The sequence below is a fragment of the Psammomys obesus genome, unplaced genomic scaffold (genome assembly GCF_907164565.1).
Source record: "Psammomys obesus unplaced genomic scaffold, mPsaObe1.curated_primary_1811, whole genome shotgun sequence".
In the NCBI taxonomy this organism is placed as follows: Eukaryota; Metazoa; Chordata; class Mammalia; order Rodentia; family Muridae; genus Psammomys; species Psammomys obesus.
This window is the reverse complement of record NW_026596095.1, coordinates 19958267-19975706: the sequence shown is the minus strand read 5'-3', so window position 1 is coordinate 19975706 and position 17440 is coordinate 19958267. Positions and strand designations below refer to the sequence as shown.

Below are 17440 nucleotides of genomic sequence, written 5' to 3'. Positions count from 1 at the left end.
AAAACAAAATTAATTTATTATATCCTTAACAAAATCGGTAGTATGCATTAATATATTGGGATCATAAGCATTTTAATTTATAGTTTTTCTTATATTTAGAGTACTTGTTTAAAATTTACTGGTACAATATTTCTAATCTAAAAATGAAAAACCCATTTTGTTTTTCAGCAAGATGTCAATACCCAAAAGCTTTTAAATTTCAAATTTTTGGATTAATGATGCTAAAAAGGAAAAAAACATTTCTTATAAAAATCTACTTTTGAAGACCTACCTAAACATGGATAGGTATACGTAAACTACAATTAGTCCACAGCTTAGAATGTTTTTACATCATTGACCATTTTACTAACTCATAAATCAAAATTTTTATGATGGAGATTTTATTTTAGAGGTTTACAGAGGTTTATCTTATAAATATTTCTGTTAAAGTTGGCAAGGCAAATAAAATAAATTTGTTCAGCAGAATGATAGTGCCAGGAACATTTGGGGTAAGGTGGATATCCTGTGATTATAGAAACATTAGGCTCATAATAAACAACGTCTGAATACACTACTTTAAATTTCAATCATGTGCTACAAGATCACACAGTAAAAAGTTTTTGTTTTTATGACTTATTACAATGGTGGAGAAAGCCAAGAATTTAGTCAAAGTATTTACTGGATAAATTTCTTTGGGATATCTGTTAATAACAGATTGAAAAATCTAATAATATAAGTCTTTCTGGATTGGGGTATAATATAGTTCTACAGCACTAAATATTATTATGTGGCAAAGAACAACAGGCAGTCTTGTGAAGCAACCAAACACATTCAAAGAAATTTATAGACTATCATTAAGAGAATCAAGAATTAAGAAAAAAATTCGGCTAACAGAGGACTGTAAAGATTAAATATAACTGAGGCTACACTGTAGGGCAGGGCCCACAGCCAGCAACAGTTGGCCAACATAAAACACACTCCATGATTTTTGGGGATACATTAATAAAATTATATGTTATATTCTTGTTAAGCATTTTTCTACTTAAAATTATCAAATATTTTGATGTTCATATTTCAGTATATCATTTTCTATTCAAAGAAGTGAAATCAGATGAAATCATTACAGTTTTCTGAGATAAGATTCTTCCATGTATTCCAGGGTGACCTCAAACTCATGCTCCATTCCCACAGTCTCCCAAGCATTTGGAGACAAATATGAATCCCTGTAGAACTATCCATTTAATTTTCTTTCTATTCATAACTCATCAATTTCCAATCTTTTTGTTTAATTACCTCAACTCCCAGAAGAGCAGCCCAGGTTAAACCCCTCATAAGTGGAGGGATGTCAACTCTTGCTTCTTTCCAGATTTGATTTTTTTTGTATGGATAAGCCTATGATAATAATAAAATAGTCAAAAGTTAAAATCATATCATGCATATTTACCAACAACAATACAACAAAACTAAAGACTAATCACCAAAAATGTTTGAAAATAACACAGATACATAGGAATTCAACAGTATACTTCTTAACTATCCATGGATCCAGTTATAAAGAAAGTTAAAACATTTTTTGAAACAAACAATAATGAAAACAACATACCAAAAACCTATGGAATACAGTAAAATTAGTTCTATGAAGGAAATTTACAGAAATCAGTAACCATATTAAACAAGCAGAAACATTTCACATCAAGAATCTATATAAGGCAACTGCAAGAAGAGAAATGCCAAACTCAAAGTTAGAAGAAGTTAAATGATAAACATTAGAACAAGAATAAATGAGATAGACTCCACAAAATAGTAAAAAGATAAATAAAATATCTTTAAGAATTAAAAAGAAAGTAAACCCTTAGTTATACTTTAAAAAAGAAGAGAGCACATAGAGGGGACAGGGATGGCTCAGTGGTAAAGATGACTTTTTACTTTTTCTGACAGCAGGGTTTAGTTCCTGCACTTGCATGTTAACTCACAGCTGCCTCCAGCTCCAGCTCCAGCTCCAGGGGATCCAGTACTCTTTTCTAGCCTTTATGAATACTGCACACAAAATGTGCACATAAACAATAACACAACATACACTCTGACTCTCTCTCACACACACTAATAAATACAAATTATTCATTAAAATACAGCAAAGATTCAAATAAAATCAGAGATAAAAGTAAAGCTATATGACCGATACCACAGAAATACAAAGGATTGTCAAAGATTAGGAACAACCATCACTAAAATCTTTGATAAACTGGAAGAAATGGACAAAGTCTAAAGTGGACCCATACCCTTTAAAGACTGAATGATGAACAAATTTGAAATCTGAACCGATCAAAAATAGGTTATCAGGACTAAATCCATAGTAAAAAGATCCCATCTCAAAGTAAAGTCTAGGACTAGACTTTGAAATACTACCAAATGCTTAGAGAAGGTAATTATCAATTCTCAAATTATTTTAAATATGAATATGAATAATTTATTTAAACACATTCTAAAGCACAACATTGCCCCATACCCAAACTAGACAAGAAAAACTATAGACCAGCATCCCTAATGAATAAAGTTCAAATTCTCAACATAATACTATAAACTGAGCTCCATAGCACATGAAAGACTCACCATAGTCCAGTGGGATTCATCATAGGGATGGTTCACCACACACAAAGCAAAAACAGGATACACAAGATTAACACAATGAAGAACAATAATTATATTATCCTATCAATAAACACAGAAAAATTTTAACAAGATCTACCACCACTTCAATGAAAAGCATCTTTACAAATTAGATGGAAAAGAACGTACCACAGTATAATAAAGGCCATGGGAACAAGCCCATAGCTAACATCATTCTACACTGAGAAAAGCCGAACACATTCATTCCAAGATGTGGAACAAGACAGATGTTCACTCTCACTCTTTTTATCCGGAAGATTACAAACGTCCTAGTCAGCAATCGGGCAAGACAAAGAAATAAAGGCCGTACAAACTGCTTACAGAAACATGACCTATATTTACAAAACCATAACGATTCCTCCAAAACTGTACTACAACTAATGAATAAACTTAGTGAAGTTGTAGTATATGAAATCAATAGATAAAAATCAGTTTCATTATATCAATAATGAAGTACCTGAAAGAGAAATGAAGAAAGGAACTCTAAGAACAGTATATATAATACTATCTAGAATTCATAAAATTTATTTTATAAACTAATTTATAAAATAGTCTCTAGAATTTATAAAATAAATTTAATAAAAAGATGAATTATCCCTATACTGATTCTATAAAATTGATTAAACAAACTGAAATGGCTGAGGATAGTGTCATATGCCTGCAATCCCAGCACTCAGAAGGATGAGGCAGGAGGATGATGAGTTTGAAGCTAGCCTAGGGTACATAATAAAGGCCTGTCACAAGCAAACAAACCATAAAATCCAAAACCCAGAAAAGATATTGAAAGAGACACATAATAGTGGAAAAAATATCTCTGATTCATGGACTGATCATTAAATATTATTAGAATACATATACTGACCAAAGCAATCTACAGAGTCAATGTAATCTCTGTCAAAGTATCAATGATGTTCTTTACAAAATAAGAAAAAAATCCTAAAAAGTGAATAAAAACAAAAGCAAGCCAGTTTTGAGCACAATATATTACATTCTCTGATTCCAAAATTTACTACAAAGGTAATAAAACAATGGTATCAAGTCTAAAACTTGACAGGGAACAATAGAACAGAATAGCAAGTAGGATATAAACGCAGGCCTCCACAGAGAATTCTTCAGTAAATGCATTAGGAAAATTAGGTATGTACAAGCAAAAAAACAAAAATCACCAACAAAAAACACTACCCCCCAAATCCAAACAAAGAAACAAAAAATCCAAACAACAACAGATCCCTGAAACCAAACTCTTCTCTCACTGACTCCAAAAATCAACTCCACACTTAAATGTAAGGTCAAAAAGTGTAAAATAGAAGAAAATACCAGAGGAAAAAACACAGGGATATTAAACTTAACAAATTACTTTTTTAATTAAATTACTTTAGAAGTACATAAAATAGAAAGAAAAATAGATACATACAGGTAAAAGCTACTACATAGTAAATTAAGAAATTTAGGTAAGAAATAGTCTATGGAATTGTAGAAAATATTGGCAACCTTTACAACTGACAAGGAGTTGATCATCCAGAATACAGTAAGGAAACCAAAGGATCAATAGTAAAAAAACAAACAACCTTTCTCCCCAAACTATCAGTAGTTCTAAACAGACGCTCAAGAAGATCTGCACATAGGCACAGGCCACTGAAAACACTCAGCAGCACCAACCCTGGGGAAATGCAGAGCTGAAACCACAAAGAAGCACCTCACCTCTTGGTTATTGTGGCTGCTACTGAGGCACACTCTGGGTGGCAATTCAAGTTATAGCCCCATTATGGGAAACAACGTAGAATTGCCTCAAAAAGTTAAAGACAGACCTATCTGACTTTCCTCATCACTGACAATGCCTCTCAGAAAGAACTTAAGAGAGGTTTCTTTGACTCTCAGATTGGGGCAATACTGTCTGTCTATCAACAGTGAGAAAGGCAAGGGGTGCTTTGAGTGGATAGCAGCTACTTTTTGAATGCCAATAAGGAAGCAAAGAGATCGTTGCCGGAATTAGGGCTGAGCCTTAAATGTCTACTGCTAGACCTCATGTCCTCCACCTACACTGCACCTCCTAAGGGTTCCACAACATCCTAAAACAGTGACCAAGTGTCGACAGGCACAAGCTTGTGTAGGACAGTTTACACTCAACCTATAACACTTATTATGATCCACAAATTACAACTCTGGGTATGAATGCAAAGGAGATGGAATCACAAAGGAGATGGACATCTGCAGTGATGTGTTTACTGAAATACCATTATTCATAATATGCAACAAATAGAATTAATTTATGTCTATCAATGATGAGTACACAGAAGAAATGTGGCATATATTGTAAATGAAATATTACTCAGACCCCGTACACAAAATCCTATAATTTGTGAGAACATGCATAAAACAGAAAGATTCTATGTTAAATCAAATAAGCCACACACAGAAAAAATAAATACATATGATTTCACTCATATGTATTGAGAGGACAGAAAAAGTTACTCATGTTTGCAGTTACATCAGTGAAATTAATACTAGCGCTCTAACACACAGAAGAGTGGCTATCTATAAATAATAAGAGTACATTGTATCTTACAAGGAAGCCACAAAAATTATATAAATATTGTGCCACAAGAAATGGTAAGTGTCTGAAGAAACAGATAAGCTTATTTTGACTTGAGTATATTGTATTTAAAAAAAAAAAAGGATTTTGGTACCTCATAAATATACACAGCTGTATATGTCAATTTTTTAACTGACATATAGATGATTAAAAGATTGAAAGGGAGTCTGAGAAATGGCACAGTATGTAAAGTCACTTGCTGCACTAGCTTCATAATCTGAGTTTGATTCCTGGAATTCATGGAAAGGTAAAAGGAGAGACCGAACTCTACAAAGTTGCCTTCTGGTTTCCACATGCAAGGTTTCCACATGCACACTCTGGTACAGATGCCCACACATACATCACACACACACACACACACACACACACACACATATCATCATCATCATCAATAAAAATTTTAAAATAATAATTTAAAAATAGTATCAAGGCAAGAAATAGCAAATACTAGGTGCCATATTCTAGTTTGGATACTTAGTAATATATATTAATGATAAAGTTGAAGAGTCCTTTAATAGATTTCTAAGATTAATAACCACTGGGTCTGGTTTTATCTATATAAACAATGAGATGAATCCACCACTAACTATCTCTAAAGGATGAGTAATACAATTAAAAAACAGGAATTCATTCTACCTGTTCCTAATCATCCCTATCGGTTTTGTGCTCTGGGCAGATTGTTAGTGACTGAAAAGCAGGGTTCTTGTGTTTTATGATCAAAGAAGACAATGGATACAAGAACCTTTAAAATTCTCGTGGTGTAGAAGGTATGTGCTGAGCATGTGCTACTGTGACTTCTAGAAGGTCTAGCTCACTTTTCTGTCTATAAATCTGTAATTTGAAGGGACTCTAGAAGATAATTACTAGCACACAGGATATTTATGTCTTAGGTACTTGATATGCATCTTAAATTTGCTTTTCAAACTATTTCCTACCTGCTCTAAATAAAGAAGCTCAGCCTTTACAAGCCCACGCTGGTCTTGTTAGTGATACGGAAGAATATCCCACCCAAACTGTGCATTATCATTCTTAGTAAAAGGGAGGGTAGTATAGTTGTTGACTAACTGTATTAATATTTCATACACTATTTCTATCATTATTGGTACCTTTTCCTATTGACTTTTATAACTTATTTGGAGCTTCTATCAATTCAATAAGCTAGACAAGTTAATCAGAAAAGAAACCATAAGAATTACTTTACTCATAATTTCAAGCTATCGAATTAACAATACTAAAGGAAGACTCATCCGGGCCATCATTAACACTTGATATGTTAGAATTCCTACCTTCAATAGCCTGTCAAAGAGAATAATTCTGTTTAGTTGATATTCAGTATCCCTTTCTCTGATGATTAAAGGCAGGGTGGCAGCTGCAGATAACTCATTACTGCTGTTTGAATGAGGTAAATTTGATTGGCTGTAAAGGAACAACAAAAGTAAAAATAATGATAGACAATATTAAAACACTACTTAATAAATGTCCTATTAAAAATCTACAAATTTCTCATTAATTTTATGGAAACAGAAAATAATGTCAAATGAAGGAACATATACTCACTCATCTTCAAGTAATGGATAATATGCTTCTCCTCCAACATCTTTTAATCTCTGTGAATTTAAAAACAAAATATTTATAAATTATTATGTTGGGTGGCAAGAGTAATACCTCCTTAGAAAGAATAGTAGTGTAAAAATTATGAATTAACAGCAGCACAAAAAAAAAACCAAAAAAACAGAATCTACAGATTAGTTTGCTTCAGGAACATGTAAACATAGCACACTTCTAACAAGGGACACACTAGTAAGGCCTTCCCTTTCCCCTCTACAAGTACCGTTCCTAACATTTCCTCAATATAACACCAAATTACTAACATTAATATAAATATAAGTGATTAAAAAGAGGTACTTATTAAAATATTCATTTATTAAAGATTACCAAAAACAAAGAGGTGCTTTTCCATATAGTCTTCAAGGATAGTTGCATGAAATATAGCCTAAAATGACAATTTCTGGGATATACTTTTTAAAGTTTTTAAGTGAGAAGTCACTCAGAAATACTGATGAAATATATGATCATGTAATGCACAGAACTCACAACTGTACTGTAATCAGGCAACTGTAATTAGTATTATTCATTTTAAAACACCAGGATCTAATCAACTGGAATCATTTACAATGTAGTATCATATTTTACCAAGTGGAGAAATAGGAGGGCTTATTCGATGATAATGAGAAGACACACTGTTTGGAGTAGTCAGACAGCATGTGTAGGCTGGGGTTAACACAGTTTACACAGCTGTTTTCTGGCAGCTCTCCTCTGAACACACACTACAGAAACTTTCTTGTGTATTAAAAAATCAGGCATGAATGCAAAGTGTTGTGTGTTATCTTTAAGGTATTGTTTTAAAAATATGAAGCATATTTGGCAAACTTTCAACCTTACATTTCTTAGCTGGCACAAGGACAATGTCACAGTGGTGTCATCTAAGAGTGAGCTTCTATCTCGACCTTGTCCGAAACTTTCACCATCTTCAAAGAGAAAACTAAGATTTAAAGAAAGAAAAAAGTTGTTATAATAGTCGTAAAAAAAATCTAATTTATTTCTTCTAAAAATAAAATTTTCCTATCATAGCCTCATCAGAGTAGAGAGTTAATTTTAAAAACAAGCCCAGCATGGTGCACAAGCCTGGGTCCCCAGGGCTTGGAAGGTAGAGGTGGAGGTATCAGGCGTTTGTGGACAGTCAGTTACATAGTGAGTTCAAGTCTAGGATGGGTTACATGAGACCTTGCCTTAAAAAACAAAGTTTTGAAAAATGGTAAGTGCTAGTTGAAGTTTTTCCAAACAGGGCTGATTTTTTTCTATCTCTTGATTAGCTATAAACTTGCCATATGTTGTCCTTATTACTTTAACTGTCATTGATAAGACTAGAACAGTGGTTCTCCCCCTGTGAGAACAGTGGTCTCGACCCTTTGAGTCTTGAACAACCCTTTCACAGAGGTCCCCCAAGATCATTGGAAAACACAGATATTTTCCTTTCAATTCATAACAGTACCAAGTTAATGTTATGAAATAGCAGCAAAATAATTTTATGGTTGGGATCAGCACAACACAAGGAAGTGTATTAAGTCTGCAGCATTAGGAAGGCTGAGAACCACTGGTCTAAAGTCATCTAAAAGCAAAGCCCAGTTGAGGAATTGCCACGACAGGGATGTCAGCATGTCTGTCAAAGACTTCCTCGATTGTTAATTCATGCGGGAGTGCCTAGCCCTGTGTGGAACTCTCAGTCCTAGGAAGGTAGTCCTGACCTGTGTAGGAAAGCTGGCTAATATAAGCTGGACTGCCAGCCAGCTGGCAAACAGCGTCTTACATGCTTCCTTCCATCTAACTTGGTTTAGAATTTCAGAAGCTTATTTTTTTAAGTATCTATCATTTTTAATTTTCTGAAATCTATTTCTAATTTCATATTTAACTCAGTGAGTGGAATAACAACAATGAACATCCAGAAACTGCTTAAAGAGGACAGAAAGAGCTAATGTAGCTTAGCAACAGAAAACTTGCCTCACCCCATAGGTAAGGTCCTTGGTTTGAAAACCAGTAAAAAAAAAAAAAAAAAAAAAAAAAAAGAAAAGAAAAATTTAAATAGAAATGGTAAAGCTGAAACCTAATGGTTTAGCCAAAAATTTAACAAAATTAATAATTACTAGATAAATTCCATAGTTATCTATTACGGTTGTTTGAGTGAGAAATGCTGACTTTAGACTCATGAATTTGAACACTTGGTCCTCAGTTAGTAGAGCTGTTTGGGAAGCTTATGGCACTTTTAGGAGGTGTAGTCTTGGAGGAAGAAGTATATCATGTGAGGCTTTGAGCTTTCATCACCCTATGACACTTCATTTGTATGCTCTCTCTCTGTCTCTCTTCTGTGTAAAAGTGACAATGGGACCTCTCTGTTGCCTGCTCCTCCTAAATGCCCTGCAGCCATTAGACACTCTCCCTCTGATTATAAGCCAAAATAAGCCCATTCTACTACAGACTGGCTTTTGGTCATGGTATTTTATCACTGCAATAGAAAAGTACCTAATATATTTACAAAATTTGTTCTGGATTATGAAACTGAAATTTTAAAGCTCAGTAAATACACATTCATGTTTCTATATGAACAGCAATGCTATCAATGTTTGGAAAATAACTGCTCTGATATACACACTTTTTATTACTATCACATGATTTTCAAATAAATAATAAAGCCAATTATTTCTTATAAGACAATATTTATAAGAAAGAAAAGTATCTGTGAGAGCTCTGTAATTACAAACTATAGCCTGTCCAACAAGGCATAGTATTTTCAAAGCTTCCCAGTTCACTTAATTTGAACATCTACTGGAAGAAATAAAATTAAAAATCAACCAAAGATTTAAACTGTCATTACCAGAGATTTTCCTTACTTACTTTGGGAGTGTGCAGATAGGTGGTTTGGATCGAATAATTTCCTTGTTTATAAGCTCCTTCTCCAGGTCACCTCCAGCCAAACACCAAAGGTAGTAAACTTCCTCAATAGATCTCTCTGCCAGGTAATCATTGTCTGTATCTATTAACAGTAAATTGTTCAAAATTACCATCACAATTTTTGCCTGTATTAATAGCTGATAGTCATAATAGCTGACATTATAATAAAATCAGCTGAAAAACAGGTTATCAGTTCTGTATGTAAGGCCTTTGCAAGCTGCTACTCCACCTAACGATAGAACAGACGAAACTGAAAATATTATGTAAGAACCATAAGAAAGGTAATGGCATGGAGGTAAACTACTACCCATCGGATCAGAGAAGTGACAGGACAATGTGCAAGGAGACACAAAAGCAGAAAAACTCTCAGGAAAGACAACTCTAATAGTCAAAGCAGAACTATAATTGATGATTTGCCACAGGCTCAGTGTGCACAAGTCCAAGAGTTTGAAGTCTCAGGAGATGCCATCACACGGGACACTGGCAAGTCTGTGAATTTTATCATTAGGAGCCTGGCTAGTTCATCACAGTAAATACTGGAGAAAACTGGCCTGTGCTTCTGGCAATGGGAAGGGCAAACAGAATTAGTTTGGAATACAGCTTGAGGACTGCTTTCTTCCTTATGTGGCTTATCCTCAGTAGAAGTTGGTCAGTGCCTCACTGACTTGGGAGGAGGGAATACTTTCTATGACGTGGTGTAGTAAGGAGAAGGAAAGCATCCTGTGGTCCTACAAGCAGGTCACATAATTTAGTAAGCTTGCTCCTCTACTGTGATGGTCACACAAGGGTCCTGCCCATAGTGAAACTGGGAGGCTAGGATCCACTGATGTCGGGTGTCTTGTGTAGGTGTGTCATGACTAGATTTAGATTCCTCTTTGGACCAGGTTGAATTCCTCCTAAAAATGTCTTATGCATAAAGATAGTCAAGGGAGCCTGCGCTTGTCAAAATTCTAGACAATCTTCCTACACTCAAAATAAACTTTTCTTGCTCTTAGGAGAAAGTCATATGCCAAACAGATGCCCATGGTGATCCAATTAGTCAACCTTAGCTATAAGCCTGCTTCTTATGGCAAAGTGTGGAAATTTTACTCCCCATGTTAGAGGTACAGCACAGGAATTTTTATACTCTACAGCAAGAAAGAAATATGGGCAGGAAAAACCCACATTCCTCTCCTCATTCCAAGTTATTTCCCTCATGCTTCAAGGCGAAATATGATGGTATAGACTTCCTACTGATAAGATAACTTTAAAAGCACTTAAAATAAATTATATGGAATATTAACTAGAGTCTAAACTTTGTTATATTTGAAATATTATAGAAATAACTCTTAATTCCCTGGCATTATTCACAGAACCCCATTAGTGTTGGGGTTATTACTGATGAATTAAAAAGTAAACAGGTTAGGGGAATTCTTTTGGAAACAAGGCTCATAGTATCACCTATGTTTTATTCCTCTTTACCTTTACACAAGTCACTGATGTCCTCAGGCAGAGTTAACTTGGCACACCTCAGAGAAGATGAAAACAGACTGGCAGGCTTGATAAAGGGGGTGTATAGAGGTGACACTTCACTGAACACACAGTCCTTTACTAATTCATCTGGAGTTGGCCTTGAGAAAGACAATTTAAAATATTGAGCATGATAAAAGTCGTAAAATTTTTCTACAAAACACAGTGAACATTCAAGGTGGGAGTTAAAAGCCTTAGATACCTCCTTAGCACACCTACCAAGGGAACTCCCTTCAGCAGAGTCTAGCAGCTACAACTCTATGACTTGATGTTGAATTATTTACTTGTGTTACACTGTATCTTACGCTCTACAGAAACCATTTTATAAACACCCCAAATTCTGCTTGCAATACTATTCCTTTGCCCCTACAATGGCTTGATAAAGTGTCCTTTCTAATGACAACTTAGAATATATTCTTGTCTAGTGTCATACTTAAAAGGTATAAACATCATTTAGTAAGCTTCCTTCTCTAGACTGTGATGGTCACACAAGTTTCCTGCCTGCAGTGAAATAGCTAGGTAATTAAAAGCGACACCATGAAATGAAAATAAAATGTGAAAAAAATACTTCTCAATTTTTATCAGCAACTGCAAAATTAAAATTCTGCCAAGCTCAGTAAATAATACATAATCACAACAAACTTTTGCTATTTTTCAAATTCCTGTTTAAGTGATTTTCTTCTTGAGGTAAGAATATGAGTTAGAAACGTTATTGGTTAATGCCAGTTTTCTGACCATGATTTGACTTCTTTTATTAACAAAAGTTAACTTTAAATCACATTTATGATGCCGGTATCAATTATGTACTGCCACACATGCAGCTATCAGTCTCATACCAAATACAACACATGCAGCTATCGTTCTTAGTTCATGAGTCTCATACCAAATACTAAATCAATTCTATATGGAAAGAATCTTGGGGTAAACTTGAAGTCTTAAGGAATCACCTCTTAGAAGGGTGGAAGATGAGGCACTTCTTCAAAATATTTATCACATTTTCAGGAAGCTCCTGATAAACAAAGATAAAAAAATAGACAAACGATCAATTCTACAACTATATTTTACTGAAATATTTAAATCTCACAAGTTTTGATTTCAAAACACTTTTATTTGGACTTATTTAAATTTATACTAATTCCTCACATGTAGAGGAATTTTAATCCAGAAATATGGCTGCTCCAGCTGAAATGCAGACATACCACACACCTTTAATCCCTCTGGCTGGAATACAGACATGCCCATAGTACACACCTTTAATTCCAAACACTGAAGGGAAAGTTAGTTGGTAGAAGGAAGCAGCCATGTTTGACAGTGACTAAAGTGATGAATCAGGGAAAGATTTGACAGATTAGGATAGGCCCAACTCTCAAAAGAAGAGAGAGGAAAGAGGTGACTTAAAAGGGAAAGCAGTACAGAGGGAGAAAGTGAGGAGGCAGTTCTACTGGGGGAGTTTTTTTTTAACTTTTATTAATTACACTTTATTCACTTTGTATCACCCTATAAACTCCTTCCTCCTCCCCTCCTAATCTCACCTTCCCCGCCCCCTTCTTCACACATGCCCCTCCCCAAGTCCACTGATAGGGGAGGTCCTCCTCTCCTTCCTTCTGATCTTAGTCTATCAGATCTCATCAGGAGTGGCTGCATTGTCATCCTCTGTGGCCTAGTAAGGCTGTTCTCCCCTCAGGGGGAGGTGACGAAAGAGCAGGCCAATCAGATTATGTCAGAGGCAGTCCCTCTTTCCATTACTATGTAACCCAACCCACTTGGACACTACAGAGACAGGTTATAGAGAGAACAAGCCAGAGAAGGAGAAGGAGCCAGAAGATTAGAACAGATCACCAAAGTTACTATGAGGCCCAGCAGAGCAATTCAGTCAGAAGTCAAAAGAAGCCAGTTTGAATCAATTGAAGAGGAGTTTGAGCCGGAACAGCTGAATTGAATCAGCCAGCCACAGTTCAGAAAGAGCTAGAAAGGGTGAGTTAATTCAGCAGTAAGTCTCAGACACTGAAAACATTCTAGGACTAGATTAGAGTTCATGGAGGTGGCTAGAACCTTCCTGGACTAGGCCTCTGATAACAGACAGAGGCAGTAAGCCACCAAGACAACAATTACATCAGACTTAAAGTTAACGAATTAAAGTTACTTTAACAGTCACCCTGGGGATAAAAAAAGCCAAAATCTGCAGAGAAATAAGTACAGCTTTAATAGCTCGTTATTGTATACTGACATGACAATAAACTTTCCTAAACAGACTTCTCTGGTTTGACTGTGCCCCTAAATTCAGGTCTTGAAACTTAAGGCCAAGTACTTGATATTAAGAAATGGATTGCTGGGATGAAGTGCTACTACTGTTCTACTAAATGGACATAGTTCTGTACTGTCCTCTAAATTCATCTCTCTACTTGGAGATTATCTAGTTCTCAGACACCATCAGAGAAGTTTCTTTGTACAGTGAATGGTAGTTTAGGCAGAAATTCACAACTGATTAAAATGCAAAGAGGCTGTGACTATGGAGTGCTCAGGCATATCTATGTTACATCCCCTCTGCAAGGCTGAAGGACCATCATGAGACCATCAAGAGTGGGTGGAAAGACTTACAAGAGCCAGAAGTTGAGGACTATTGACAGCTAATGGCATCTACTGAAGGGAGATTAAAAGGGTTTGGCTCCTGATAAATAGACCAGGATGCTGTAGATAACCTACACCAAGGAATATATGGACCATGCAACTGGAGCTGACAGGTTATTAAAGGGAGGTGGTGACTTTGGAAAAGTAGAAAGATAGGGTTTGATCTGAGGGGTGTTAGGGGAAAGAATTGGGGGTGAATATGATCAAGACATTGTAAGAAATTCTAAAAAATTCCTGAAAATAAAAACAGACAAACAAAAAAGAGGTGGCCTGTGAGAGGTGATTGGGTACCACAGGCCCTCATGTTGGGAATGCTATCTTATTAACACACTTCACATATCAACCATATTGTCCACCAGCTTGCTCTATGAGGATACCTTCCCTCATCAGAAAACCGAGCCTGTGGGCACCTTTATCATGACATTTCCAGCATCTAAATCTGTGAGATGATTAATTTTGTTCTTTAAAAATGACCCCGTCTCAGATAGTCTGTTAGAACAGCACAAATGCACAACAAACCTTAATAATGTCCAGACAACCATGCTCCTCAGCCAGAACTATTATAGTATCATCTACACAGCCTAAGAAAGAAGAAAACCCAGATGAGTAAGCACTGTTTTTAATCCATCACAATCACTAGGGAAAAAAATGATCAAAATGCCAAATATCATAATGTAGTTTTGGTATTTAAGCTACTAAAACTTTTTTTTAAAAACTTAACTTTCATTACATGTTTCGATAAAAACACAGAGGCCTACCCCCTCAATTCAGTTAAGCACGGGTACCAAAATAGTGACTTCAATAGAGATATGGAAAAACATTCAAGGGATTTTTAAAGTGCTTTGTTTTTTCATGATTACTATATATATTCCCCCCCCCCCCCCCGGGTTGTGTTTTTTTTTTTTTTTTTTTTTAATTTTTCAGGGTTTCTCTGTGTAGCCTTGGCTGTCCTGGATTCAGTTTGTAGACCAGGCTGGACTCAAACACACATAGATCTGCCTCTGTCATCCTAAGTCCTGGGATTTAAAGCTTGCACCACTGTGCCTGGTGAATAGTTTATCTAGATTATATGAGATTTGGAGAATGAACTCCAAATGATAAACATAATGAAATCTACACACCTAAAAAAGATAATCAAGAGAGCGGACATGGGGTAAGATTATCAATCCTCGTTTAGAAAGACAGATGGGATGCACATTGAACATATGACAGGAGTCTACTGAGCGCATTTGAAAGACTCTAACTAGCAGTGTTTTCAAAGCAAAGACTCATGACCAAACCTTTGGCAGAGTACAGGGAATCATAAGAAAGAAGGGGAGTTAGTCTGATGAGGAAAGGATAGGAGCTCCACAAGGACCAAATATATCTGGGCACAGGGTCTTTTCTGAGACTGACATGCAACCAAGGACCATGTATGAATGTAACCTAGAACCTCTACTCAGATGTAGCCTGTGGTAGCTCAGTAACCAATTGGTTTCCCATAGTGAGGGGAACAAGGACTATTTCTAACAGGAACTCAACGACTGGCTCTTTGGCCTCCCCACCCCCCAAGGGAGAAGCAGTCCTGTTAGGCCACAGAGGAGAGCTTTGCAGCCAGTCCTGAAGATACCTGATAAAACAGGATCAGATGAATGGGGAGGAGGTCCCCCCTATTAGTGGACTTGGCAAGGGGCACGGTGGAGATGAGGGAGGGAGGGGACTGGGAAGGAATGAGGGATTGGGACACGGCTGGGATACAGAGTTAATAAAATGTAACTGATAAGAAAAAAATAAAATTAAAAAAAAGAATTAATGAATCAGATAAAATTTTATAGTACTTAGTTAAAATTCATTACTTTTGAGTACTTAACTCCTTTCCACTGGTTTTATTTTTTTATTATTTTTATTTTTTCTTCACTATATGTCCCAACTAAAGACCCCTCCCTCAACTTCCCCAGTCTGACCTTCCCTCCCTCTTACCCACATTCCCTTCCCCTAGTCCACTGAAAGGGAGTTCTCCACTGTTGCCATCTGCCCATAGCTTGTTAAGTCTCATCAGGACTGCCTGGATCCTCTCCTCCATGGCCTGGTAAGGCTGCATCATCAAGGGCAAGGGATCAAAGAGCATTCAACTGAGTTCATGATAGAGGCAGCCCCTGCTCCACTCACTCAGAGAGCCACAGGGAAACTGAACTGTCAACTGGACACATCTGAGCAGGGGGTCTAGGTCCTCTCCATGCATGGTCCTCCACTGGTGCATCAGTCTCTGTAGGACACCCTGGGCTCAGATCTTTTAGTTTTGTTGGTCTCCTGTGAGGCTCCTGTCCCTGCCATGTCCCTCTATTCCCATCCCTTTCTTCCTCCATGAGACTCCCTGTGCTCTGCCCAAAGATTGGCCATGAGTCTCAGCATCTGTTAGATGTCCCTCAATGGAGGAATGGATACAGACATTGTGGTACATCTACGCAATGGAATATTAATCAGCTATTAAAAACAAGGAAATCATGAAAATTGCTGGCAAATGGATGGAACTAGAAGAGATCATCCTGAGTGAGATAAGCCAGAAACAGAAAGACAGGCATGACATATTCTCAAATAAGTGGATATTAGCTGTATAATATAGGCCAGCCTTCTACAGACCTAAAGAAGCTAAACAACAAGGAGGACCCTAGGGAGGATGCTTAAATCTGATTAAAAAAGGGAAACAGGACAGATATGGAAGAGAGGAAACAGGATGGGAGTCTACTATGGAGGGTCCTCTAAAATGGTTCACCCAACAGGGATCGAAACAGATGCTGGTTTTATCATTTTTAAACTCTATTACTGGAACACTGAAATGTCATTATTTTTTATGAAATAGTCCTATTAGTTTTCCTCTTATCTGTTACCATACATTTAATTTATTCCACTCTAAATTAGTTTACACATTTGTTACTATAAATTTCAAACATAATATATATGTAAATTCTAATGAAAAGTAAACACTTTTTAAGATTGTTCTTTATCTACAGTTAGTCATACTAGAAAGGTAGCTCAAGGTTTAGGTATGGTGTTGGAATAGAATAGAATGTATGGTTTTACATTCTATTACTTTGATTATACAAAATAGTTTACTTGGCTAACTTATTAAACTAAGATTTCTTCCAACTGGTTCAAGTTCCTTCGTGAATATAGAAAACTGATACATGTTTTAAAAGACAGTTTTCACGATACCTTCTGACATGTACCTTATCATCAGCAACCTGATGATAGGCATTTCACTGTTTCAGGAGAGTACTTCACTGCAGATGACAGCTGTTTCTATAGATTATATTTATGGTGGAAAGATAAGCAATTACATAAACTTACCCAAAGTAAGTAAAAATTTTAATCTTTCAGAAATATCCAAGCTCTGAAACAATTTTCTCCCCTAAATAAGATGGAAAAATAAATTATTATTAATATTTAGAGTCCTCCCCCAGGTATCTTTTTGTGTATCATAACTGAAGCTGATTTTATTGGCACTTCCATTTTTTTTTTACCAGAGATTTATTGTTTTCTTTTAATCAGTTTGACAAAGAAGAGCTATTGCTAAATAAT

The 17440-nt window shown here is 36.0% G+C and overlaps 1 protein-coding gene across 4 annotated transcripts in view; it reads right to left on the bottom strand.

The window, feature by feature from the left end:
* Positions 1-17440, bottom strand: part of Tbck (TBC1 domain containing kinase) — a 170105-nt gene that overhangs the window by 111458 nt on the left and 41207 nt on the right. For all 4 annotated transcript variants that reach the window (XM_055628141.1, XM_055628139.1, XM_055628142.1 and 1 more), the window contains exons 7-15: positions 17210-17270; positions 14402-14463; positions 12202-12263; positions 11207-11355; positions 9689-9827; positions 7682-7781; positions 6797-6846; positions 6526-6655; positions 1273-1371 (exon numbers count right to left, since the gene is read on the bottom strand). In XM_055628141.1, the coding sequence (XP_055484116.1) occupies positions 1273-1371; positions 6526-6655; positions 6797-6846; positions 7682-7781; positions 9689-9827; positions 11207-11355; positions 12202-12263; positions 14402-14463; positions 17210-17270 (852 nt within the window). The remainder of the gene's footprint in view (positions 1-1272; positions 1372-6525; positions 6656-6796; positions 6847-7681; positions 7782-9688; positions 9828-11206; positions 11356-12201; positions 12264-14401; positions 14464-17209; positions 17271-17440) is intronic.